Source organism: Athene noctua, chromosome 18 (assembly GCF_965140245.1).
Source record: "Athene noctua chromosome 18, bAthNoc1.hap1.1, whole genome shotgun sequence".
Classification (NCBI taxonomy): domain Eukaryota; kingdom Metazoa; phylum Chordata; class Aves; order Strigiformes; family Strigidae; genus Athene; species Athene noctua.
This window is the reverse complement of record NC_134054.1, coordinates 11,055,371-11,082,312: the sequence shown is the minus strand read 5'-3', so window position 1 is coordinate 11,082,312 and position 26,942 is coordinate 11,055,371. Positions and strand designations below refer to the sequence as shown.

At 38.6% G+C, this 26,942-nt stretch overlaps 1 protein-coding gene across 3 annotated transcripts in view; it reads right to left on the bottom strand.

Annotated features, from left to right (window-relative positions):
* Positions 1-7,279: 7,279 nt before the first annotated feature.
* Positions 7,280-26,942, bottom strand: part of HELZ (helicase with zinc finger) — a 90,782-nt gene continuing 71,119 nt past the window's right edge. For all 3 annotated transcript variants that reach the window (XM_074921889.1, XM_074921890.1, XM_074921891.1), the window contains 10 exons: positions 26,349-26,553; positions 22,340-22,391; positions 21,297-21,490; positions 18,685-18,895; positions 18,103-18,179; positions 17,397-17,964; positions 16,781-17,021; positions 15,120-15,633; positions 11,990-12,242; positions 7,280-8,830 (listed from right to left, as the gene is read on the bottom strand). In XM_074921889.1, the coding sequence (XP_074777990.1) occupies positions 8,499-8,830; positions 11,990-12,242; positions 15,120-15,633; positions 16,781-17,021; positions 17,397-17,964; positions 18,103-18,179; positions 18,685-18,895; positions 21,297-21,490; positions 22,340-22,391; positions 26,349-26,553 (2,647 nt within the window). In that variant the 3' untranslated portion in view covers positions 7,280-8,498. The remainder of the gene's footprint in view (positions 8,831-11,989; positions 12,243-15,119; positions 15,634-16,780; positions 17,022-17,396; positions 17,965-18,102; positions 18,180-18,684; positions 18,896-21,296; positions 21,491-22,339; positions 22,392-26,348; positions 26,554-26,942) is intronic.

Sequence of the window (26,942 nt, the reverse complement as noted above, 5' to 3'; positions counted from 1 at the left end):
AAACAGGAGAAAAGGAAACTGAAGTGTCCTTCCCTCTAACACTTAGCTGTCCACAATTCTAAAGTAAAACAGAATTTGGGACAGAAAATTTAGGATCAATTTGAAGAGATCTGAACTCGTGACATGTTGAAGCATTTCAAGAAAAGACCCAGGAATTTTGTGCTGGTACAAGAGGCTGCCCAGGGCCGTCCGGGCACGCTGAGCCCCAGCAGCCCCCAGCCAGACTCAGGCATGTCTCCATCAGAGAGCAGCAGCGAGAACAGAAATCTTCTGTGAAGTTGCATTAATATTTTTCGAGCTCTTTGAAGTTGAAAAGCACTACAAATAACACATATATTATAAAGTTTTGGGATAAAGCAGTCATTGGTGCTCAGATCTGAGTATGAGCTGGGGAACTCTGCCTGTCTCTCATTGTGAGAGACAAGTGCAAGTCTTCAAGTTGTCACTGAACCACTCTGAAACGCTAAATCGTTTTGAAATCTTATTTTTGGGTACAGAGCTGACATTCTTAATTTGCATTTTTATTGTTCTGGAAAACAAGAGGCTAGTTTCTAGGGAGATTCTTTACATGTGACAACAGAAAGCAAAGTAGTTGTGTGACCCCTGTGGTGGCTGTCCCCAGGTTGGGATATTCAGACACAATGCAGATTAATCTAAGCAAAGCAGCTGACAAGCACAAAGGCATTCCCAGCTCAGCCACCATCACCAAAATAACGTCACCTTGGACATGCAATGGCTTGAGATAAGTGAGGTTTGGGGATGTGGGTTTAAGTTCATTGCCCAATGTGGACCAGGGGCATGTCCTGCACACCCGGGAAGCCCTTTGTTCACACCATTTCTGAAGCACCATCCCTCTCCTGCAAAGCTTCTTCTGGGACAAAGTCATTTCTAGGTGGCTCCTCACCCTGATGGACCAACTTGTTGCCCAGCCAAGGAGCTGCTTACTCCCCTTCATGATATTCAAGAGGAAGACGTACTTATTTCGGATGAACACATCCTGGAAGGTCTTATCCATTTCACCCACACTCCTGCTTGTGTCAGGGCTGAACCGCTTCACCCAAGCCGCAGTGAGGTCAGTGGAAAGATTCCCAGTGAGCGCTGGGGTCCGGCCTGGATCCAGAGGTTTTACAGCCTCTCTGGGCTCACTTTACTCATGAGGCAGAGAAAACACACAGCTCGTGGTAGCAAGACCTTACACCCACAGACAGCAACTCAGGCGGCTGAGCTGCATGCCTCCTAAAGCTCTTAAACTGGCTGAGCTTGATTTTCTGTCTGCTTTAAGTTGAGGCTTTTTGATCACTCACTACTTCGTATGGCCCCTGCTAGACTGAGAAGCATGTGGATGACTTCATTTTCTTTTTCCAGATATTAAGAAATGCTGATGAGGGACCCATCCATTAAACTGGTCATTGGTATTCACAGTGGGAACAGCGCTGCTCCTACAGCAGGTTTGTTCTGCCATATCTAAATCTCTCTGCCAGGGAGCTGATAATGTGTTTTGAGAGAGTTAACAAAAGTAATTGGCCTTCATAAAGGAAAAAGAATATAATGTTGGGGGGGGAGCTGCTACCACTTTCAGTTTTCATCCTCACAGCTGAGCAAATAGCAGCCACTAAAACTTCAGGAATGTAGCATGAAAACGTGAAAGAAACATTCTCACTGGTAGGGAGTCAGAATGAAACAGGGATGGGAACCTGGCTACTACACAGCCAACAGGAGCACACGGGGATTTGGGACAGGGCCAGAGAACCGAGCTGGAAACATGCACCAGAGAGCGTAAGAGGCAAATTAATGATCAATGTGCAAATTAATTCACAGAACATGTAACTACCACCAGGCACCACGAAATCCTGAGCGTTGGTCCTGCCACTGCCAGACCCCTTTGATTATGGGCGCCTTGGGCACGTGCCCTTTGCTGCTCTGTAAACCAACATCAGTGCCCGTCCCCTCCTCAGGGCACCGCACGTGACACAGTATTGTGAGATACCAGGTGTTAAATCACAGAGTCAGTGCAACAGAAGACGTGAAGTTTTTTGTTTATGTGAGATTTGCTGTTAGGCACAAGGCGTGGAGAGAATCTGCTTCTCGTATTTTTAAATGCTGTGTTGTGTGAACTTAATGTGCAGAAAAGGTGCCAGACTAACAACCCTGAAGAACAAAATTGCCTGTTTAGCAAGCAGCTAGCTGAGCTCTCAGAACAGCGTTTATCTGCAAAGAGGTACCACAGCAGAAACAACCCAGCCCCAGCCAGGCCGGGGACAAAGAGCTTGCCCCAGTCTCGCAGGTCAGATGGAGCACAGATGGGCACATGCAGTGGTTTCATTCAGAAATCTTGGTAAAAATTCCTACTTTTCTGTTTGTCCATGCCTGAGAAGGGCCAGCACATGCATGATGCTCGGGTGTTTGACCACCTTAGCATGTAGTTTACAAAGGAACAGGTATACTTACTTTTTTTTTCACCGATCCCTTTCCACTGTGTCACTTCCTTGTGGCCATCACCTCTTTTTTTTCTCCTTACTTTGACAGTTGTGGCAATGATTTCCAGAAAGACCCAAAGATCTAAAAATTTCCCCCCACTGCAACGCAATCCTTGGCCCAGCTGCAGAGAGACACTTTCTCTCCTGGGCTTGACAGCTCTGGAGGGATACAGGCAATAAAGAGGTCATCAACGTCGAGACACGGCTGTTTGCAGCACTACATCCTGCCAGCCCCAGGAGATTAACACTGAGCCCTTGGGCTCCATCCAGTGCGCTGCAGCTGGACGTTTGCATGCCAGGAACCCGACCGATGTGCAGAAATGGTTTATAGAAGAAACCTGTTTAAACTTCATTTAAAATAAGCATCCACTTTCCGTGGTGGGACAGCGTCCTTTTGAATGTTGTGTTACTTTTATAACTTAAACACTGGTCTGTTCTGCACCGTAAACAACACACACAACTATAGGATCTGTTTTAAATGCATCTATTTTAATTGTGTCCCCTTTCCATCATCACTAAGGGGCAAGATAAGAGCATCACATCTCTGCTTTGGCTGAAGTAGAGGATGAGGTTGTTCTTGCTTTGTCATACTTGATCAAGACCAGATATTAGGAAGGATTTCTTTGCAGAAGGGGCTGTTGGGCGTTGGAATGGGCTGCCCAGGGCAGGGGGGGAGTCCCCATCCCTGGAGGGGTTGAAGAGTCGGGCTGACCCAGTGCTGAGGGATCTGGGGGAGTTGGGAACTGTTGATGTTGGGCTGATGGTTGGACTGGATGATCTTCAAGGTCTTTTCCAACCTAGACAATTCTGCAATTCCATAAATTCAAGCTATGCAGACATCGCATATGCACACTCTGCATCTAGACAGACCATGAGCTGCTCCTCTGCTTTCTGCAGAGAAATGCAGAGAAGGGAATGAACTCTGATTTCCACCCTACTTTCTTTTTAAAAGAATCAGCAGCACAAGTCTGGTTTGGCAGGGCTGCACCCCAGGGCTCTGCTTCAGTTTTGTGCCCACTATCACTGGTCTCACTGGGAGCACCGCAACGGCTTTACAGCTGGTCTTGTGAAAAGATTTGCCCTTCAGGAGGGAGCAAGTCTTACGGAAAACGGACTGACATCTTCTATCTAGTCTTAGATAATTCAGATCACAGAGCATTTTCTGTAATTTATCAGAAACATCTATTAACCCTTAATGAGGTAAAAACTCTTCAACATTTCTCAACTAAAGCTAAAGCTGCCCAAAACCCCCCACCAAAATGACATTTCCATTGCATTTGCTGTCAATACTTTTCTTGAACAAACGAAAAAAAAAAAAAAAATTAGAACTATTCAATCCTTGCTCCCTGACACAGCTAACAAAAAGATACTGGCGCAAGTATGGCTATACCAACAGAAATAGCCAGTATTCATGTCAAGGAAAATGATGTGCAAATTTTTATAGGTACCATAGATCATCACCATCTGTCTTGACAAGTTAATTGACTGCAGTTTTTCTAGGAAAACTAGAAACTTAAAAACTAACAAAACAAAGGAAACGAGTTGAGCATGAAGCATCACGGGCTTATTGCTCTGGAAATGTGCAGATTCTGATATGCTTGAGCTCACTCTAAAAAGAAACTTCACAGTGGTCAAACACATTGCTCTCAGTGCTACCTACAGTAGAGGTATTACATACTGAGCAAAAGAATTGCTTATAGAGCATGAGCTAGGAAAAAAAAAAACAAACCAAACAGCTGAACTTGACAAATCTGGGAACAAAGCATTAATTAAAGCAGGGAAGAGTACTGACCGGGTTTGTACAGTCAATAGCAGTATTCACATACTGCTAAGGGTCAGTAATGCCAGAGCACACACAATTAAAACAGTCAAACAATGCTAGGTGACGCCTTCCAGGATCTGTGAAGAAGAAATGGAGGCAAGAGCTTTGGTTCTAACTAGCCAGCTTTTATGTGTAAGAGTTATTTATCAGTTGTATTGTGGAAGCCCTTAAGGCTGCCATTTGAAGAGCAGCTAAGCACTATGCAGGGTGAGGGTTTAAGCTAGACTGGACGGGGAGGGGAATCACCCCTGTGACATCTCTTGGTTAGGAGGAGCTGGGCACCGTGGGCAGACCCGAGTGCATTCCCAGGTGGATCCACTGCACTTGGGTGTCCTTGGGAGCAGGAGACCAGCCCGCAGCACAGCCTGTGGCGGCCAGAGGACTAACCAAGACGGACACACTGCGAGAGCCCTGCCCGAGACCTTGGCTGCAGAGGAGCTTTTTTCAGAAACAGGTTGACAACTGCAGGCAGGAAGGGCAGGAGCAACCCAGGCAAGCACGTTCATGTCCCACACCATGACAAAGTTTACCCAGGACACCAAAGGGAAGTGCTATACCGTCAAAAGGTGTAAAAGCTATTTCAGAATCCATCTCCAAGTTACCTCTTCACTCACGGAAGGGAGCAGCACCTTCTCCAGTTTCTTTTTCTGACTTAGGAAGGCCAAGTTTAAACCTTGCAGCCTCATAAGAATTCAGTCTTCAAACATACCCAGGGAAACCTACCAGCTGCACTCAGTAAATAGCTTTTTAAAGGGGGGAGCCTATTTGAAATGGGAAAAAAAAAAGGTTAATTTTTTATGGAGTTCAAATAATTTTAAAAAAATCTTTCTCTCAATACTAAGTTCTTAATACCACACTGACAATGTCCCATGAGATATCCAAATTTTTCTCATGAAAAACTGGAATTAAAGACAATAAAACCAGAACTTAATATTAAATAAAAGCTTTCTAAATTTAGGTCAGAATGACCTTCTGATTTAAATTTTCCACAGACAACAAAGCAGGTTCACTCCTGGACAAGGAGCATCAGATTTGGCAAATAATTGTACTTTTAAGTACAATTTTAGCTATAAAAAAAAGTCAAGGAGCCAAATACTTGGTGTATATGTCTAAGCCTCCATTCATTTCCTCTGCATTGAGACAACTTACACAAACCAAGAATCTAAACTCATCATTTTGAATTTTCACTGTTAATTGCAACAGCTCCATATTTACAGTGCTGCCTGAGCCAGTGCCCACTGGAGCCATCTGTAAGGCTTAATTTGATTTTAATAAGAGTTCAATTAAAGCCCTAGAAGAGTTTACAATACAGTTTGGTTTGGTTTTTTTTTTAAACAGCTGTGACTTCAATAAACATTGGATAATTTGCTCTAAAACAAAAGATCCCACTTAGAGCTATATACTTGACATATAATGGCTAGAAAAGACATTTCAAAATAAATAATCTTTTGGAAAAAAATAAATTCTAAGAAATGCCACATTTAGGCTAAACATTTCCAAAGCTGATAGTCAGAAAATCTCTACCACACCACCCTCAAACTCCTGGGCGAGAGCACTTAGGAAAACTTAAGAATTAAAACCAGCAGGGATTTTCATAAAGTTATAGAAATGTAACTGCAAGTCAGAGAGAAAATGCTCCTTCATCCATAATATTTTCAGTGTAGGTAAAACGCCAGTGTAAAACAAAAAGATGTGGCGAGATGCGACCATCTCCCCCTTAACTAATTGACAGATAGCAGTAAATTAACAAGTGATGTTTATTAGTTTAATATTCAAATATGGTGAACAGAATCAAAAGACTGCTCCATATAAATGAGTGATTTTGAAACCCCTGAAATTACAATGCCAACTCGGCGAAGTGAAGTGCATTTGAACTCTACCTCTCCTCTTGTCATAGTCTTGCACATCTCATCAAGAACTCTTCACAGACTACAACGTTCAGGCACACAGATTCTTCTCACAGAGCAGTGCCAGGCGCTCCGTTGAGGAGAACTGGCGCAGCTCTGCTGAAATTAAAAAGACTGAGGCTAACTTACACTGAGCACACGCCCGGCCCTTGCAAATGAATTTCCCATGGACCTATTTCTGCAGCCGTCAGCTCGGCAAAAACCCATTTAACACAGTAGTTTTGCTTGATTCAAGGTTGCAGAGTTTGGCCTCTACTCATTTTTGGGTCCTCTTGATTTGATGCCCTATGCTGAAGTGCTAAGCATAACTTGGCAGGGGCTTTCCCCTCCCCCAGCATCTTTAGTTTGGTATAGACATTAGGAAATAAATTAACGAGTTATGCATGCTTTTCTTTACAGCAAAAAGAAGGAACAAGTTTTTCAGGTAAGTTTCTGAGTCAGAAACCAGCAAAGATTTATAATAAAAAAAATTTATATGCAAACCTCTGCGGTGTACTGAGTTTAAATCAACCCCATTACACAAAGACCCTTGCCTTAAAACATGAAGTCAAATGCAAAAAAAAAAACCTGATTGTAACCAGAGCAAAAATCTGATTGAATACAGCAGCAGCCACTGCTCATTAGTAAGGTGTCCCATGGACAGCTGTAAAAATCTGAAATCACCCCCACACAGCTCTAAAATTTTAATTCTTGTATGTAATAAGTGGAGGAATACTGCAACTACACCCAGCTCAGTCCCTGTAAAATATTTCCCAGATTTAAAGTTATTTCAAGTGTAAAAGGAGGACTACTAATCTGGAGAAACTATACAAACACCCCTCTCTATCTCCCCAGCTGCAAAAGTATGAACAGTGTGCAAGACCAGAAATTTTTATGGACAAAGTTTATCTTCTGAGTTTTCATTCATATTTGTTTCTTTTTAATTTTTAAATATCCCATAATTATGGGGTGGTTTTTTTTCATTTTGCATTCCTAAAGGGCCAGGTTTGTGGAGAACTTAGCAGAACTCATATAGATAAATAACCTGGTAATCATTCTTATCCCCAGAAGATTTAGATTAATTTGGATACAGCTTTGACAAACATTAAATCTCTTCTTTAATGATGTTCCTCAAACAAAACAGTTAGCAAAATATCTGAATTTCCTTGTATAATGTCACATTTTAATGTAAACATCAAATAATGTACCAAAAGTTTTACTGGAAAAAAAAAATTAAAGCGGCACAATTCTTTATACCACTGGAGAAGGGGGGAGGAAAAAGCCAGATTACAAACATTTACACATGCATAGTGGAAAAAAAATTAAACAAACAAACAAAAAAGTATTTTACTAAATTCACGCATTTTCTTTAAAATAGTTATTAAATCTACTAAGCACCAACATACCTAAAAATTTATTTTCAGCTTCATGATTCATTTAAAAAACCTATCAAATTAACTTTTCAAACAAGCTTATATTACTAGCTTGTCCAAAAATAAAATGTAGTTTTTTTGTTTTTTTTGTTAGTTTTTTTGTTTGGTTTTTTTTTGTTTTTTTTTTTAATTGTTTTTTTTAAAGTATACCAATACTTTTTATCTGAATGTTTCCAAACAATGGCATAGGTGTCTGCAAAGAATGCCTTTACTTTACCCTACAGTGGATGGAAAATACAATACCACATCATACAGAATCTAAAACTATAAAAGTCTGAGAATGCAGCATCCCTTCACAAAAAAGCTGATAAACTGAAAGTATTTAGAAGATGCTGCACCTTTATTAAAAAAAAAAAAAAAAAATTAAATGAATTTAAGCAGAAATAACATACATTTTTACATTAACTGGCCATTTCTGGTACAGAAACCCAGCAATAGTATGCTAATGTTATTGAATAAATGTAAATGCTACTTACAATCTCCTTAAATACAATTTAAACAAACTTTTTTTTTTCCTTTTTTTTTTTTCTATTTTCTCTTTTTTTTTTTTTTTTTCCTTTTTTAAAGTTGTACAGGTAACCTCTCAGCTGCTAGTTTAATGCAACATATCATTAACATTACACAAATTAAAAAATAACATGTGTGTGTTTTCCTACAGAAAAGCTTCCAAAAAAAAACCGACCCACATCAAAAAATGCAAAATAATGGAATACAATTAAAAAAAAAAAATTAGTTGCAAGTCTAGCAGCAAAGCAATTAAGTGAGGATATATTTACTAATATAAACAAAGGGAATATTTGCAACTACAGGTGAAGCCCCAACTATCTTAGATCTACTGACACAAATAAAAATTAAATTCTCTCTAAAAAAAATAATCTGATTATTTAAAATAGGAGTAAAAGCCATTGCTACCTGATGAACTACCTAGGCTAAGTTCCTGAAACAAAGACAAAGGGTCGCTATTCTTTTTTGTCTGCTCAGGAGGAGGTTTGGGCTTTGGTGGAGCCCGCAGAGCACTTGCGTAGGACATGACAGGCTTGCTCCCACCAGCGGTCTGCTGGCTGCTGCTGTTCGACTCGACGATCTGCTTGTTGGGCATGAGAGGTGGGAACTGGCCAAGATGCTGTAGCACGCTGTAGTTGAAGGAATTGGAGAGCTGTATGTTCTCAGCCTTCAGGTGTTCCTCTGGGGGCTTGACTGTCTTCGGTGGAGCTGTGAAAGAAGCAACCAGAGTTTGTCTAAATAAACAGCTCTGACTTAGGAAATGTATCTACAGTAACCCCCAAGCAAGTACTGAGGGACACTGACACAACATCTCCTGGTAACCTCCCCCCCCAGTTCTCTGTGTTTAGTCACTCTGGGTCCAGGGAAATTTTTAATAATGAGTTATCTACCTTCATTTCCAACTACTGCATCCTGTATTATCCTTGTCAGCAATGCTGAGAAGACTGACATTATGAAATATGTTCTCCACATGCGTGCACCTATAGAGTTTGTACCACTGAACCCGCAATTCTGCACAGCTGGATTTCATAGATGCACTGAAGGTGAGCTGCTTCAGAATGGGATATACTCTAAACACTTTATCCACTGAGACAGCACAAAGAATATTTCATTCTTCTTGCTTTAGAGCTTAATAGGCTAAAATTAAAATTTACAGCACCATATATAATTCATTCTCAAACAGCAATTCAGACTCCTGAATGCCAACCAATTAATTATTGATATTTTAGTCTGAATACATTCCTGCCAATTGATATGTCCTTGCTCCACATTTAACAACTTCTGTAACTATCAGAAAAAATGGCACTCTAAACCATAGGTATAAAAACTGCTTTCAAGTGAATTTCCTGAATCCTAATGAGGAATCTTACTTTTGTCTGAAGAATTCTGCTGTCTTGCATAGCTAGAGAAATTCTACACTGAAATGAAGGTATACGTTCTATCTGAAAGAAATCTAGGAGTTGAGCAACAGATACATTCTGTAATTATTTCAATCTTTAAATGTATAATGTTATTTTTAAAGTGCACGTACAAAAATGTACCATCAAATTAGTACAAAAGTAGAAAAACAAAGTATGAAGTTTCTCACTGGAAAGGTCGCACACAGGCTTTTGTTTTTGATAAAGTGCTTAAAAAAAAAATCCAACCCATAGAAGAATGAAAAAACAGCGGTAAAACGGTTTTGCTAGGGTTGCTATGACTCTCAAAACCCCCTCAGAACACAAGAAAAAAAACCTCCCCAAAATAACCATAGCGCTCAAGAGAAGAGAAGAGAAGACAAGCAGGGCCAGAGGTGAAAACTATGTGCAGTAGAGAAGTCTAACAGAAGAAAAAATACAAAATAAACATCTTGAATAAGAACTTACATAATTTCCTTTCTCTCAACAAAAAAAAAAAAGCAATGCAAATCCAGGTCTCAAATTTCAATTTTGGAAAGTGCCTGCATATACCAACACTGAGCAATTCACAGCAGCTCTCCTTGCACTCAATAAATCCACGCTGATACAACCGAGTACTTGTGCCGTGGCCATTTCTGATGCAGAGGGAATGTAAGTCCTTGAACGGTCTGGTGTCATGATCGCTCACTCCCCGGCAATGAATACAGGCACAGGACTAGTTCACAGCATCTCATTCTCACGGGTTTTTATTTCACGGATAAAAATCAATAGTAACCAGAAACACTAAAGTTATTGGTCATTAACCCTTAGCACTATAAAACACATTTGGGCTTTAAATATGATCATCAGAGCCAGTGAGCTGTAAATGCAGAAAAGCAGAGCAGCCATAAAAATGGAGATTTGTTTGCATGAATGATTAGATACAGGGCAATGCTGCATACACATTTATTTACAAAACAGAAACCATGCTTATCTACAATAAAAAAAAATATTTTCATAGCAAATGCAGATACTAGTCAAAACTTGCCCCTTTCGTTTAGGATTTATTATTTGACAGCAAATGTATAGATACGGTTCTTTTTACACACACATATTTCCTCTGAGGATTTTACTCAAACACATTCTCAACCTTTACATTAAAGCGAGGAAATGCGGTATCAGCTGATCCCAACATAATCTTGCTAGGGTTCCTGAACTCCTATTAGATAACCACAGAGCCTAGAGAGCAACTTCAGAGATGGATGCCACATAATATCATGCATTCAGCTCCTTGATCTTCAGTAAAAATATAAATAGATTGAAGGAGGGGCCCTGAACTTGAAGCTTTGAATTTACCACTAAAGATGCTGCCATAAATATGGTTTTACAAAATAACATTTTCACACTTTGGAAATGAAAATGCACATTAGGAACTTAACTCTTGAATGCTGTCACTAATATAAACAGCTTATTTTCATTCAGTCTAAGACTGCATGTTTCTACTTCACAAATACTATACTCTGAAACACAAGATGGTTTAGGTTTATAAAATTTGACCAAAAGCAATTAGATCTTTTAAGGGCAATAAAACCAGCTTCTAAGTAATTTTTCAAGTTATTGTTTTTAATATTCACACTGAAATATTGTTCATATTTTTATTACTATTTTTTTAACTATAGTTTGAGGTCCTTAAAGCAAAATCATAGAGAAAAAAACTGTACTATCTTGGCAATTTTGTTTTTCACAAACATTAAAAATATCAAGAACGGAAAAATAGCTACACTGCTCCAACCTCTACTTGCAGATTTTTTTTTTAATCACTGAAAAGTTAATTTAGTTTCTTTCTGCTAAATCAATCAGCACTGCTACTACCACCAGGGAAGCCAGGTTCAGTGTGATTCTTCCACAGTGAGTGTTTAAACTTCATCATCACTTTGATGAAGTAGCTGAATTTACTAGGAAATATACTGCAATTACTAATCCAGTTTACGTCATTTCTCCCCCGGACTGTAATATCAGTGAGAAATATCGTTGATTTTGGAAACAAATAACCTATCTTGCAAATAAATCCCACCAGTTACCTTAGCTCCTTTTAACTCAGTTGCACTTGAAACCACTGTAAGAGAGTATGTGGGTTTACTGCAACTTTTGTGAGAAGACTAAGAAGCAGTGTTGGTTTGTTGATGAAGAATACTTAACAGTATTCTTTAGACACCAGCAACGTTCCAGACAGTTAACAAGATAGCAAATGAGAATAGGATTACTCTAAGCAAACCTGTAACTACTAAAACAATGAATAATTCGAAAACCTCTGCTTTAATTAGTTTCAGGATTTGAAGAGATGGAAGAAAACATTTTGTGAAAAGGAGAAAAAAAACTAACTAAAACAAAACAACCCCCCCACCACCAACCCTTTCATTTAGGCTTGCTCACTCCAGCCTAAAAAGGCTACTTATCAAAGCAGAGAAGCAAAGATCAAGTCTGCACCTACCTAACAACTCCCGGGGTGGAACTGCTCTGTTGGCTCCGTTGCATGGAATGTTTGGGTATGGGGCAGATGAGGAGGAGTTTACCCACAACTCAGGTGGTGAGTAGTTGAAAGATGACTGGTTACTGTGGTCCTGAAGCTCTTTACACTGACCAAGACTATCTTGAGGAGTGCTTAATTCTTCAGAACAAGCCTGGACTGAACTAGAGGAAATTCTTCTTTGGTACAACGGCCTGCCTGGTCCTCTTGGTTCATACTGTAAACAAAAAAACCAAAACAATAAAAGGCCTTTTGCTCCTTTTATTAACTGCATGTATCAAATACCATTTTTTCCATCCATTTTTTTTCCCTGCAATGTCTTACAAAAAAAAAAAGTAAAAAAATAGAAGTCCTTTGTATTTGGGAAAAAAAAATCTAATACATTTCAAGCTGTGTTCTATATTGCGGCCACTGATAATGTATTTTAACCATACAAAACAGACATAGAATTTTAAAGGAAGTGCAAAGAGTGTCAACTGAGACTTCTTAATTCTTATCAACCTTTACATCTCACACTCCTACACATGGGAGATGTATCACATAGTGAGGAGGAAGATACCAAGCATTTAAGAAATGAAGTAAAGAAAGCACAGAAACATACAAGAGCAAATGTTCAATTCCAATGTAGAGAGGAAAAAAAAAAAATGGCTTTTTAGTTTCCCAAAGACAAATGAGTGACTTGTATAGCCTGATTTGGGGAAGCATGACACATTTGTATACTAGATTTTGTGTCTGTACACACAGAACAAATGCTCTGGAGAAGTGTGTGCCCTCAGAAGAAATAATGCAGAGAATTTTATCTGAAACCCCAGAAACTACTTGCTTCCATAAATCCTGTAGATGAAAATGGCAAGAGCTCCGTTAATTAATGTGTTGGCTTCAAGAGTTCAGATTTAAGGACTCTCTCAACTTTCTTAAAATTCAAAGCAAGTCTGTTGTATTACAGTTTATTTTTAAAAATAAACACAGTATTTGCTCCCTTCTGCACTGTACTAACAAGAGCACAGATAACAGAAAAAGTCATAGAAGCAAATCTATACTTGGTAAAGGGAAAAAGTAAACATCCCAATGAAATGTCATAAAAAAATAGCTAAGTAAACATCACATAACTTGGCTGCAATTCCCCAGTGTTGTTGTTATATCATCCACAAAAAAATAGACAGGGAAAAAGGAGTGCATGGAAGAAAACTGTAATATATCACTATAGCCACCACACTATTATGATATAGCAAGGGAACAGCACTTAGATATCCTGTCACTCTACTCTCTTGAGGGTATTCAACACCAAATAAACAAAATTCAGAAGTTACTGCCTGAATCATACCCAAAAAGTATACTCTTTATTGAATTTAGCAGGCAATTTTGGTAAGCAATCAGAAAGTTATTAAAGTTCTGGACCTTGCAAGTACAGGACCGGATAAAGTAAAGTATTCCCTTTGATATGCAATTCAAATCTGGTTTGACTAAACACATGCAAAAGCTTTCAAGTATCAAGTCAGTGAACACTTTTATAAATAGTGATAGAGAAAACAGTTTAGTAAGGATATCAAAAGTCATCACATCTCCCCTGACACCTGCTTTATATTTTTAACAGAGATCCCTCATATATCTCAAACTGCATTTTGATTTCTTTGTGTATTCAGTTCTACCTACCAGCTGAACTAGTAGTCTTGGAAACTTTGCAAGCAAGTCTCTGTCTTGTAACCCTTTTACTGCATTTGGCATTTCTGTCACATATTTTGAAAGGAAGAAGAAATAAGAACTAAAATGAATTTGCACTAATTATGTAAAAGCTCACTCTACTTGTCTTCAGATAGCAGGAGCTGTCACAAACTCTATAGGAATATTTATTAGTTTATTACTGCGGAAAAGCCATTGTTCCTATGTGCCACTGTACCGAAGACATTAACTGTTGTCAGAAAGTATTAGATCTTATACAAGGTGGTGCGGCTTGGCGGACCGAGACAAAGAATTTCTGAATGTCTGTAAAATCAAACCTTACTACAGCTCTATGCAGGCCTGAGGACTCCATTAACTTCTCTGAATCTGTATAAGACAGAAATTTGTAAGGTGCACTGGAATTCAATTTCAGTTATTTTGCTCAGGCACATAAACTAAATATTTTCTATTTTCAAGTCAAAAGACAATTAAATATGTATTATGGGGGATAGTGATGAGCAGGGATACTCCCACAGTTTCTGCAAAAACTTGACAAAAATGCATCATAGAACAAGCCACTTTATGTACAAATATTGGATTACATGTAGTCAGTGCAAAATTATCCCATATTATTAATTCTGACATGCCTGGAATACAGCCTGGCTCCAGCATACTCCATGTCTACATATCATACGCTCTTTAGCACTCTGGATTCCAACAGGGATTAAAAACTCCTGTTTGGAGCGTGACCTGCCCTAGCTGTATGTGCTTGCATAGTCTGCATCCCGTAACACAGACCCTCAGAATCCAGAACAAAAAAAGATCGAGAGGGACAGAGCCAGCTCTGGTGTGGCAGGGTTTGTGCTGGACCCAGATTCTCACAGCACAGCTGGTTATCTCTGCACTGATTTCCAACACTCCCAACCCCCAAAATACACAGGAGGGCTTTACACAGAATTACCTCAGGCCAGGTGGGATTTATTAAATCGGGTTTTGTACCATGTTGAAACAACTGTACTGCTCTGGTTTCAAGTTTGTATGAAATAACCATATTCAGAGTTTCATGCCAAGCCAACTGGCTGGTTTATTCAAGCTGACTTTCCACAGAGTTATTGCAGGAGTTTTCACCCAGGGTGTGGTTAATTTGCACTCCAGACAAACGACATGCAGATAACAGAGCAATGAGTGCAAGAAAACTCTGAGTAACTTTCAAAAAGCCAAGACCTCCTGTGTAGTAGAGGAAATGTTATACCTGCAGTGATGAGAACCACGAATACGCACAGGGTGAACAGAGAAGACAGAGAAAATTTCTACCTCACAGAAATTCCCAGGGTGAGCTTTTAATACGTGAGGCATTTTGCATTCGTAACCACTTCAAAATATAATTTGATATTAAAATGACACGACAATGGCATGCACAGACAGAAATACCTACCTCTTCTAAGCTGTGGAGCGAAGAAGCAGATACTGCTCGAGATGCGAGTGGATGAAATGGCTCCTGACCGACTGCATGCTGATGATTCTGTATTTGTATAAAAGGGTTTTGTTGTGACCTATGGGGCAATGGAGGTATACCATAATGAAAGCCCTGCCCCATAAGGTGATTCTGCTGTAGGTTAGCATAAGTCCACGATCCATCAGGTTGCAGGTATTTCAGGGGAGATGGGGTTATATGTTCAGATGGCATTGAGAAAGGGGGATTGTATATTTGGGGTAAATGCTGCTGAAATGCTGGGTTACTGGGTATTTCAATGTCTCTGTTGTTTTCAGTGAAGTTAGGAAAGTGAGCACTGTGGTTAGAGTTGCAGGAAGGAGAAGGGAGTGCTGGTGGGCTTCTGGGCTGAACTTGTCTGTATTGCAACAGTCTTGACTGAGGGGGTGGCATTTCAGCTAAGTCCCGACTTTCACTTTGATCACGGTGTGACAGTTCTCTGAGCAAATCCTGGAATCTGTATTGACAGAATAAATGTATCAAGAAAAAGAAAAAATGTTTTGCTGAAATCCCACTCTTTTTGAGGTGAAGAAAACTCAAAGCACACAACACTGAATTTAAATATACTCATATTTGCGCTTACTGACCCTAACTTCAAAGGATATGACTGTGAGCAATCAGAAATTTAGGCACAAGAGGATTAACTGGATGAAATACCTACCTGAATCATCTCAAAGTTTTAATAACTCTTGAGATTTCCTTGTCAGTCAGAAGAATCAATTTTTTGTTATCTCTTAAGAGACAACTAAGGAAAGGATTTCCTGCTTTACTATACAAAGTAAAAAACTTCACATAGGTAAAGAAAATTTTAACCCCTTAAACGGCAAAAACCAGACCAACCAGGGATTCTCCTCATTTGCACAATATACTTCCAAACTTCTTCAAACGGTCAAGAATATTCAATGCAGCACTTCAAAAAGTCAGATAAGAGAGCACTTAGATGCTTTACCATGGCTATAACAAACCAGATGGAAAATAAAGCATAGTGGGAGATGACAGTAAACAGAGGCAATTTAAAAATCCAGCCTTTACAATATACATGATTAAAGCTGATGATCACTGGAACCATTTTTCTGTTTATTTTCAACAGCTTCCTTTCTTGCCCCCTAATGCTCCATTCTCAAATATAAGCTTTTTTTTTTTTTTTTCATCTGCTGTAAAAGCAAAGTATTTTTCAAAAGGAAGACAAGTTTTGGTTTCATTGGGAAGGGGTTGGTTTGTTTCTTTCCAAGCACACAAATCTGAGACTGCTAATTCAATTTGAAGAATTTACAACTTAAATAGGCCTTAACTACACTCAGATGCCTCTTTTTATAAACAGAAGGTTGTTACTCTCTATCCATTCCTTATTCCATTAATACAGCACTGAAAAGCTCCATTAAAGTATTTTTTTCCATGACAGCTTTACTACCCAATATACTAACAGAATAAAGCATAACACATAATAAAAGTATAGTTGTAAGTCAGCCTGCCAACTATTTTAACCTTCATAATAACAGCAGCAAAAAGCAATACTTTCAGTGTCTTGCACTTGATCACAGTGTTACAGATAGGTGCCCACTGCTCAATTTTATACAAGCTCTGATGACTCAGTAAACAAATACCTTGAATATGTAGCCTCTGTTTCATCTTCTGTATTACTGGCAAGTTTCCAGTTTGCCCTAACTTGCTGCTGTTGATGCAATCCAATTGGTTGCTGAGGAAGATGTGGTAGATGAGGATGGTGATGGTGTTGATATGGAATAGTGCCTTGACTGAGATAGGCATTATGTTCATTCCATTGCTGTAACCTGGCTTGTTGTTGCTGCCTTATTGTTTCCAAAGCTACATTTCCATGCATACGATCTATAAAAATAGTTTTAAAAAAAAAATTTATCTAATGCCCCTTTTTAAAGATCTTTATGTCAGAAAAAAAAAAATATATATACTTTTTACACAGTATATTCCAGGGCCTATTATATACTAACTGCATTGCAGTGTATAACCTGGTTCTTTAAATCATATGGAAAATCATATAAACATGAAATCTTCTAATAAAGTGCTGAATATTCAAACATGCCTCAAGCAGCAAATTATGCTCAATGACATTACTTATGGAAACTAACCCAACAATGACCCAATTCAGAGCGATATGCCTGAAAAGGTAAATACCTCCTTCATTTTCACTTCAATGTAGTTATAATTGCACACTCTGAATTTAAATAAAGAAAAGTCACCTACCTAAAGTGTCCCCTAAAGGCATTCCTGATGGATTCTCTTCAATGAAGTTGTTCAAGTGGGTTGGCAGAACAGGGTTGTGCTGTGCAATAGGCCTCAAAGGATTATTGACTTCTTGTAACATAGGTGGGGGGTGTTGTTCTGAAATCACAGCATCTACAGCAGGAGAATGTGGTCGGTGGGGAATTGGATTATTAAAAAAAGATTGGCTGGGGCCTGCCTGATAAGCAGGGGAAAGCTGCGAAGGTTGTGGAGGCTGCTGATTCAAATGATTATGCTGCTGAACTACCTGGCTTTGCTGGGGTGGCATTTGGTTTTGCTGTTCAGGCAAATGATTTTGTTGTTGACTTAAAAGGTTTTGCTGCTGTTGCAGAGGATATGGCTGCCTTGGTATCTGTGACAGGTGCTGGAAGTGACGATTGGGAACTGCATACTGTGAGTGGGGTGGGGTGAGATGTAGATTCAGCTGCCTGGGGTTAAGATTCTCTTTGCGATGAAATTTAGCATTAGGATAACCAACACTGGAACGTGACTCTGGGCTTCTATTCTGAGAATTTGCTTCTAAGTCAACCTAGAAAAAGAGAACAAAAAACTTTGAAAATTCACATAAAAAACCCAAACAAAAACATGTCAGTAATTAATAGATGCATTAAAAGAATGAATATTAAAAAACAAAACATCCCCACAAATCCAAACAAGACAAACCCACCTGCTTGGATTCTAGAGGTTTCTTCTCAGGTGTTCGAATTTTACTGATTTCAGGTCCAGCAGTGTTTTCACTTTTACCTAAAAACATTTATAAAATTAAGATTTCAATTAAATAATTATTTTGGGGAGGGGTGTGGGGAAGGGGTGTCCTCCCCAGATAAAGGACAATTTAGACAGTATAGCATTTACAGCATACATACACTTTCAACATATCTATCTAATTTACCCAAATAACACTTTTCCTTTAATTGCTGCACTTTATTCATTAATCATCACTAAGTAGTTCTTCAAACTTAATTGCAAATAACATCAGCAGTAATAACCACTGGGCTGCAGAACAGAGACAGACCAATTATACCCTCAACAGACACACCCCCTGACTTCGATTACTTCCTCCTCTGAATCTCACAATATCTTAGTTATTCTATTTGTATGGGAAATCACAGGTTATTTCCCCAGATTTGTAGATCCCTCAATGACACTTAGAGAGAAAGAACAAAAGAAATCCTTTCCACAACATCCTGTTTAAAGTACAAACTCCCTCAAAACAAAGCCAATTTGCAATGCAATTTTAACAACTAACCATTTCGACTTTGTTCATGTTGCTCCTTGTCTTGATGCTGAAGCTGCTGCTGCTGTCCTATGCTAACGGGTGAATGATGTCCCAGGCCGTAAGGGATAGGAGACCCACGCCCATGTGCCTGTAACAGGTTCATATTATATGCCATAGCTGCTTGATGAGTAATGATTCGGGGGTCAACTGCAAACCTACCCTGATACCCCGTCCATGGTACCTACATAATTTACCAAAAAAAAAAAAAAAAAAAGCAATCTGTTAAGGTATGTTAAAGGAAGTAAAAATAACAAGCAAACTCACATTACATCAGTAACAATCAGTTTTCCATACATCAGATGGCCTAACACACAACTACAGGGGGTGCTGGAAAGGGAGAGTGATAAGGGCAGGCCTAGCAGCCATGGAAAAGAGCAAAGATTTTGGAGGACTACCCTGGGCAAAAATTTTTGTATCAAAACCCATTCTTGTTTCAGTGGTTTCAAAATTCAGAGAGGAAAGATTGATTGACAAATTGTATTTTAATAAACTTTAATCTCTTCTCTCAATAAATAGAAGTGGGTGAGGTTCAAGATAATAAAAAACCCTTTCCCCTGGTAGTTAAAAGAGACATTAGGCTATGTCACAGGGGGGAAACAGAGAGAGAAGCCTTGAACCTGAGGAATTCTTTATAGTCCTTTTACCACCCAGTGCTGTAATCTTGTAACCCAGAACGAGCAGGCATACCATACCTCTGCACCCACTAGACACCTAGTGAAGTTAACAGGACTAGCGGTAGAATCAAAGACTATCCGTTTGTTAAGAACGACAGGGCCGCTCCAAAGTGTCTATGCTACATAACACATGTATTGCAGATCATCTTCCTAAATATTTGAAGTAAAATCCATCCTGAAAGCATGTAAAAAAAGTCAGGAATTTTTAGGACATTTTAAATTTTATTTAAAATTTATTTAAAATGTATTTATCTGAAAGGAATGCAAAGGAAGACAGCTCTGGATCAAATTAGTCCAATCTCACCCTGTAGGGAATTTATTAAAAAGAGGAAAATGTGTGAGTAAGAGGAGAGTGCAGGGAAAGTAATCATCAACACTCAGGCTGACAAAGCATCCTTTACTGATGGCAGCAGACAACCTCTACATATTTTTACCTTGGAAATGGAAACTGCCTTAAACAAAGCAAAGAGATCATACACGAACATAAACACATTTTACTTCAGTCCCTACTTGTTTTAAGTGTAACAACTTTCATGCAATTCTTCTTTTAAATTAGTATTTGCCCTTGAAATGTGCACTTTGAACTTTAGCTTTAGGCTACTATTGCATCTGTACAATCACAAATCATCTCCAACAAGCTTCCTTTCAAAAGCAGCTGTCTCATTAGTACCTCAGTCTTCCCACTTAATTATTTAAAAAAATCCATCCTCAGGGAAGGTGAGCTCAAAATACTTATTTTTAATATATTTCTTTTGATTGGAAATACATAAAAATATATTAACCTTGGAACAATGAGACAGAACTTTTTAAATTATCTTGGTTTGATATTAATATAACGTGAGCAAGCATGACAAAGATACAGCTGCTGGCCTTCTCTTTGCATTTAAATTTATCCATCAAATGCAGATTCCTAGCATGCTAGGAAAATGGAAAATTTCTTGACCTAGGAAAGAAAACCAACCTATAGCTGCTAGCTGATCTAAGACATACAACTGAAAACAGAGTTCCGACAGCAAGTCCCCTGTACAGCATCTGTAACCTAAATTACAATAGAGGACTCGTAACTATTAAAAAACCAAATTAATTGTATGCCAACATATAGCATTATTAATAGTATTAAGCACATCTGCACGTCTGGGTTCCATGTCCTTCCCACAGTCTTCGGGAATCCTGTACAACACATAACACGTTACTCCACAGCATCACTTCTATAGCCTTTTGGTCTTTCCTCCTGGAATATGTGACTGTGAAGGTTAGAAATAAAGCAGAGACTGCTTCTTTAATTTGTGTAAATTTTGGTGGGATAGTTTTACTTGTAATGCAAAATTCCATACATAAACGTAGCCTAACAGACCTGATTATGGATCTTCATTGTGTTCTCAAATGCCATTAAGGAAAGGGATTGGAGAGGAAACTGGTTCACTATGAGGTTCTGGAAGGGGGAAAACATCCCATTATGCTTATTTTTCTTATCACTTCATTTCAGACACCTTGCACTGCAGACATCCGAAGCTGGTAATTTAAACTGTATGAAGCTGATAAAGAAACAAGCTCCATCTGAATCGCCTATGTCTCTCCAATGATTAAGAACTGAACTAGGCAATTAATTCAGATGCAGGTATCTCAAGTCAGATGATACAGATTCCACTGGTGTGCCTAAACCCAGAGCTGAGAAAATACACGAAATTACGTGAACATGAAATTCCTTTTAGGCTGCCCAGAGTTATTTGTGGGAGTAATGTTTTAAGTCTTCATTTTCTGGTGGTCCTCTGCACCGCCACTCCTAAAGCCAGCTAAGCCCAGAGATCTGAAGTGCTGAAAAAGCTTGCAAAATATTCACTGATTTTGCCATTCATTTTTTTACATACAATAATTGAGGGAGGAAAAAAACGGAAAATGAATTCTTACAGGCAAAGGCACAGACATGACCATATTTCCTCCATAGACAGCAGGTACATAGAGAATACTTGTCCCAGTGTGTGGATCTATCCTTTGAACAGGACTTGGAGATTTCCCCAGATTGGGGTGAGGTCCCAGAGGAGGAGGGGGAGGAGTATATGCTCGGATAGGATTTCCGATTAGTACAGAAGGATTGGGCTGAACTGAAAAGAAAGAAAAAAAAAAATATATATATATATACACACACACATACAAAAAAAGAAGATATATACACAAAAAGAATATGAAAATTACTATCTTCTTCCTTTTTTTCATCCTAATAGCATCTATCTTTCTAAAGCATATGTGCAAATCCCTAGCAGCATAGGTCTGATACACTGAGAGAAAGCATTAATCAAATCCTGTACCCCTTTTCAAAAATTCAAAGAGGCAGAAAATACCAGCTGATATACAGAGAAACAGGTACCTGGTAACTGCATTAATGAAAGAACGTCCCAAACCAATTAAATATGCTGACAGTCAGAGTAGCTGTTAAATACTGCATCAGAAACTAGAATCTTCCTCCTTTCTTTAGCAGGGAAGACAAGCTTTAAATTAATGCTTTTTCAAATTAATAACAAAATTATTAAGCTGTTGCATGCTACCTTGCAAAAGTATTGTCAGTAATATCTGGATATATGACAGCACAATTTAAGTTCAAAGTACATGATAAAGCACTGCATGCAATATAGCATCCCAACGCTTTTAGTGCAAATGCACTGATGCAGATTTTATGTTATGAATTTCAAACATAGTCAGTTCTAAGAGGCCAACAACTATGCTGTGTTAAGGCTTTAAAGTCAGTGCGCACAACACCTATAAAGGTATAACCTTGGAAATAACCTTATGTCCACTTAACAGTCTATAATCCCCCAAATACACACGAGTAGTAAATGGCTTTCAAACAGAGAAGAAACCAGAGACTCTATTTTTGTCAAATTACTATCAACTTTGCTGAAGCCAAATCAGTGTGAGCTCAGAGGAATTCCTTCCCTAACAGCAGAGATACTTACCAATGCCATCAGGTGGGAAATGGTCGTTCTGGTTATGGTGATGGACCTTGCCCTTTAAAGAGAAAAACAATAGTAGTAATGCTTTGCATTCTTACATAAACCAAAACTTTTTATTTCAAAGTGAACATTATAATTAAATAAAAATTAGAGTTTAAAAGTTAGCCCAACATTTTATTCTTACGCTTTCAACTGTCCAGTTCCATCACCTGACTATGAATTCATGAAGATGGACATTAAATACCACTTAATTCAATTAACCAGTGGATCATTACCAGTCCCTCTGGGGATACTCTCTCTCAAGGCCTGTTTTCAGATGCAAGGAGAGTTACAACAAGCCACTTTGAGTTCCCCTTCTCTCAATTTTATTTCCTGCTGTCTCACTTCTTTCAGGAGCAGCACCCAGTATCAACATAACCCTCAGTATTCCTCTTCCGTGGCAGTCGTGGAAGCATTACCCATCTTCTCCTCCAGGTTTCAGCTCAAGAACCTTGGAGACAAAGTAGCTGCCATCCGTTTTCCTCAGCTGCTCACCCAGCCTCATTAGACACTGTATCCCTACCCCACATCAGGTACCTGCTTCTGGGCTTTAGCCCCTTTGTGACTGCTCCCCCCAAAGTACAATGTAGTTAAGAACCAGAGTACCCTGGGGAAACTGTTTTTCCTTGGTGAATTGTACATTAAAAAAGGTTAACAGAAATGAATTATCCCTCCTACGCGCTCATGAGTTTATGCCACAAACGAACTAGTTAATATTCATAAACTGTGAGCACATATTCAACTGTCGGTATGCTCTTAAGTCTTTTGCAGGATAGGAATACTTTACTTAATCTGGACCTAAGTACATTCAGAAATTTAAAATAAATCTAAAAACACTTTGATGCTGCAAAACTTTTCTTGCCCAGGAGATAAGTCTAGGCAGTTTTCCAGCAGTCTGAGCAAATTAGTCAGGGTACAAAGACAGGTTGTTTGACAATGTTGACTCATGCATAAACCAGATTAAAGAACTGGTCTCTGAATTTCCCTCGTTTTAAAAATTAATTATTGAAAAATAAAATAATAATTGCTTTTCCTTGCAGTACTTAGATAAAAGAAACCTGTTTATTCACTAAAGAGAGCAAGATTCAATCTTAAAATGTGGAGGAGCTACGTGCCTTAATCACTCATGGTTACTACAAGGCATTTCTACATCTGTTCTGCTGTCAGTTACCGTCAAGCTGTACAGGCAGAAGTCTAACGAATCTCTGTTCTACCTACCATACTTGTATTTTATAGGTGCCATATTTTAAAAACTGAAATAGCAAATAATTACATCAATTCCTAAGAATAGCTGTCCTGCTGAACAGGAGCTTCAGCATGTAATGGCATCAGATTAGTAAATATAAGTCAACTGGGGCCATTTCTAAGTTGGGGAAAGGATGAGTTGGCTTTCTTTTGTCTTTTAATAGTTTTGATGGATTAATGACTTTATAATTGTCTATTATTAACTGAACTGTTAGCATTTCTCAAAGATTTCCACATCAAGGTTCATTTCCCTGCCCATCTACAAAATACCTATACCTACAATTTAACTGATGGCGATTGAGAGCACTGGAGCACAGATACACTCAGTTTCTGCTAAAAATTTGCTCCGTTTTCAGAGTATAAAAATCCACATTACATAAAGACACTTTGGGGAAACTCAGACCAAAATCTAGGCGACATCGGGAAGTTAGCAGCCTTGACACTCCTAGGATTCCCCTTTAGTCAACAGAAAGGAGAGAGTATTCTCCAGAGACTTAATGAGACCTGTGGTCCCCACTGACTGTATAAAATGTCTAGGATGATGATGCATCCCAATTAAGTGCCTGAATCCAGGCCAAAAACCTGGAGCACAGGCAGTCAACGGGAGGCAGGCAGAGTTGTAAAATTCAGAGCCTCATTTACTGTACGCTAACTACCCTGCGGGAAGCTCCTAGTCCTGAAAACTCTCTGTTTCTGCATCATCACCTTTAATAAAGGCTGTGCCTATCCAATGCTGCCGTTCCCTCCACGCTTTCACCATCCCCAGCCAAGCCACAGAAACACAGGTGAAGGCAGATGCCCTCACAGACAGGGCTGCCATGAAGCACAGCAGCTCAAAGCTTTAGCTGTTTGCTTCTCAGAGACGGGTCAGAAACTTTTTCTTCTTAAGAAAATAAACAGCAAAGAGTTTTTTAATGTCCTTACATAAATCCAAGAGCAATTCTGCTGAGTAAGAAGGTGCCTTTTCTACAAAATCATGAAAAACAAGCTCTGAACTGCACAGATGTCCACAAACTCGCCACAAAACACTGTATCAAAGGCTGTTCTCATTTTTTCCTCTACAAAATACAAAATCTTTTAATGTTAAATATTGTACTTAGGAGTTTAAAATAAGCAAAGTTAACCATCTGCTTTTAAAACTTGAGCAAAGGGAAACGTCTCACTTATCACAGCCATTTTCTCTGTGTGTTTGAGTATTACCTGCTTGCTTTACTCCTGCTACTGCATATGCTAGTTGCCAGTTGTGCTCAGAGGGAAGAGATTTTGTTATAATTAGGATATAGGTGGTTAAAACATTTGCAGCTCTTGAGCTGAAAATACAGTGCTGGCAGTTTGAAAGTGTCTCTTCTGATTTCTACAGCACAAGTGCTTAGTTTACTAACAAACTGGAAGAAAAATAAACAGAACAGTGTATTCACAAAACTCTCCTTTCCCCCAACCTTCCCCCCCCCCCTTTTTATGTACTATTCCTGCATTTTCAAACACTTTTCTTTCATTTAGGAAACAAAAAATATTAATAGTGATGTTCTATTATTAAAGTCACTCAAGGCTGAAGTACTCATGAAAAATGAGAGTACAGCAATGACTTTTTAAAGGCAATAATTTTTTAATTTATGGTTTTCTGTAAGCCTAGTGTTTTGACACATGACTAGATGCTTTAGAAATCTGGTGTTTGTTTCAGAAAGTAATGCATCTTGATGAAGAAACCAAATGTTCTCACTTAAAAACTCTCTTTTGGGAAGGACTGCCAAAGGGAAGGCTTTCCTTTTTGTACTGTTAAAGCTAAAAAACCTGTCGCAAAAATTTCATTTAAATGATACAGCCTGCAACAAAAATGCAAAGCTATGGAAAACACATGCGTTTCTTCCCTCTTGCACAACAGAATTCATCACAAAGCTGACAACCTGTATTTTAGTTGCATCTCTAAACACAATTTAATTAAATTATAACTCAAATTATTTTGAAATAAACTATAAAGAACTGTTAAAATAGAATTACTAACATATCATCCCCCAAAAAAGCTCCAAAACTTAAGTGTTATTCTTTATCATCCTAGAGGAAGCTCTGTATTTTAATCACGTCTTTACCTGCTTTTATAAAAACAGCTGATAAAATTACTGCTGAGTGGTATTTTCATCTTTCTGCCCTCTTGATGTTAATGAAATCTGGTCTTCTGAAGGACATTATCAGTGAGGTAATCTAGGTGATGTACTGGTTTACAACATTTTTTAATTAAATCAAACAATTATCTGACATAACATATTAGCTATTATTTTGTTGTTCCCTTATACTCCTTGCCACTGTCTACATTAACCTGTTGTTTCTTGGGCTACAGTCAGAGCACAAGCTGCCTGGGATGGGGATTGCCTCTTTTTCTGAGGGTTTCATTTGGCTCATCTAAATACTGAGGCCAAAATCCATCGCTGAAGTTCATCAGAGTCATTACAACATAGTCAATGAACCCGCCAGCAGGACCCAAGGTATACATTTTAGTAAGGACGTAAGGCTTGGACAACCTCAAGCTATATTGCTAACTATTATAATACAAATCTAGAGCTTTCACTTAAAAATACTGAGGATCCCTCTGGAATTTTCATTCATATCTGATTGCACTGATGCAATTTTAAAACAAACAGTTTGTTCCGTAAGCCTTTTATGTCATTTCTCAAAAGGCATTTCCCGATTCACTTCCACTTTCTGACAAAATTCATCACGAGTAAAACTTTACCTTTGGTGGTGACTGCTGCTGTTTGGTGGTATTCGCTGAATGCTGATGCCGAAGAGCTCGGGGGATAAACTCAGGAGCCAGTGGGTTCAACACATAAGTTTTCTTTAACTCCAAAGCTTCCAACTGAGCTTTGATCTGTTCAAATGTGATACCGTGGAGACTTTCATTCTCATGACATAGGGCAATAAACCTTTCCCAAAATTTCCTATGGAAACAATTTTTAGAAACAATAAAAAGGAGTAAGATTCGATGGCTGTTGTTAAAATTAAAACAGATTTAATATAACTTTGTGGAATTTTTATTTTTTTGTGTATTCTCATTTTACACACCAAGCCATCCATCCTGCAACCTGATCCATGCATCTGATTCTCACAGCATAATGCAAAGCTCCCTGGTCATTTAAAATAGGACATACAGGTCTGTCGATACATATCAGATCGCAGCACTGGGTGTATAGCACATTTATTATTAATGTCATGGACAGGTCTAACTTGGAATGCTTTCCTACAAAACTAAACACAGTAAACACAATGCTCAAAATTCTATAAAGCATATGATTTATGGAACTTATTAAAGCTCAGAGAGTCACGGGGA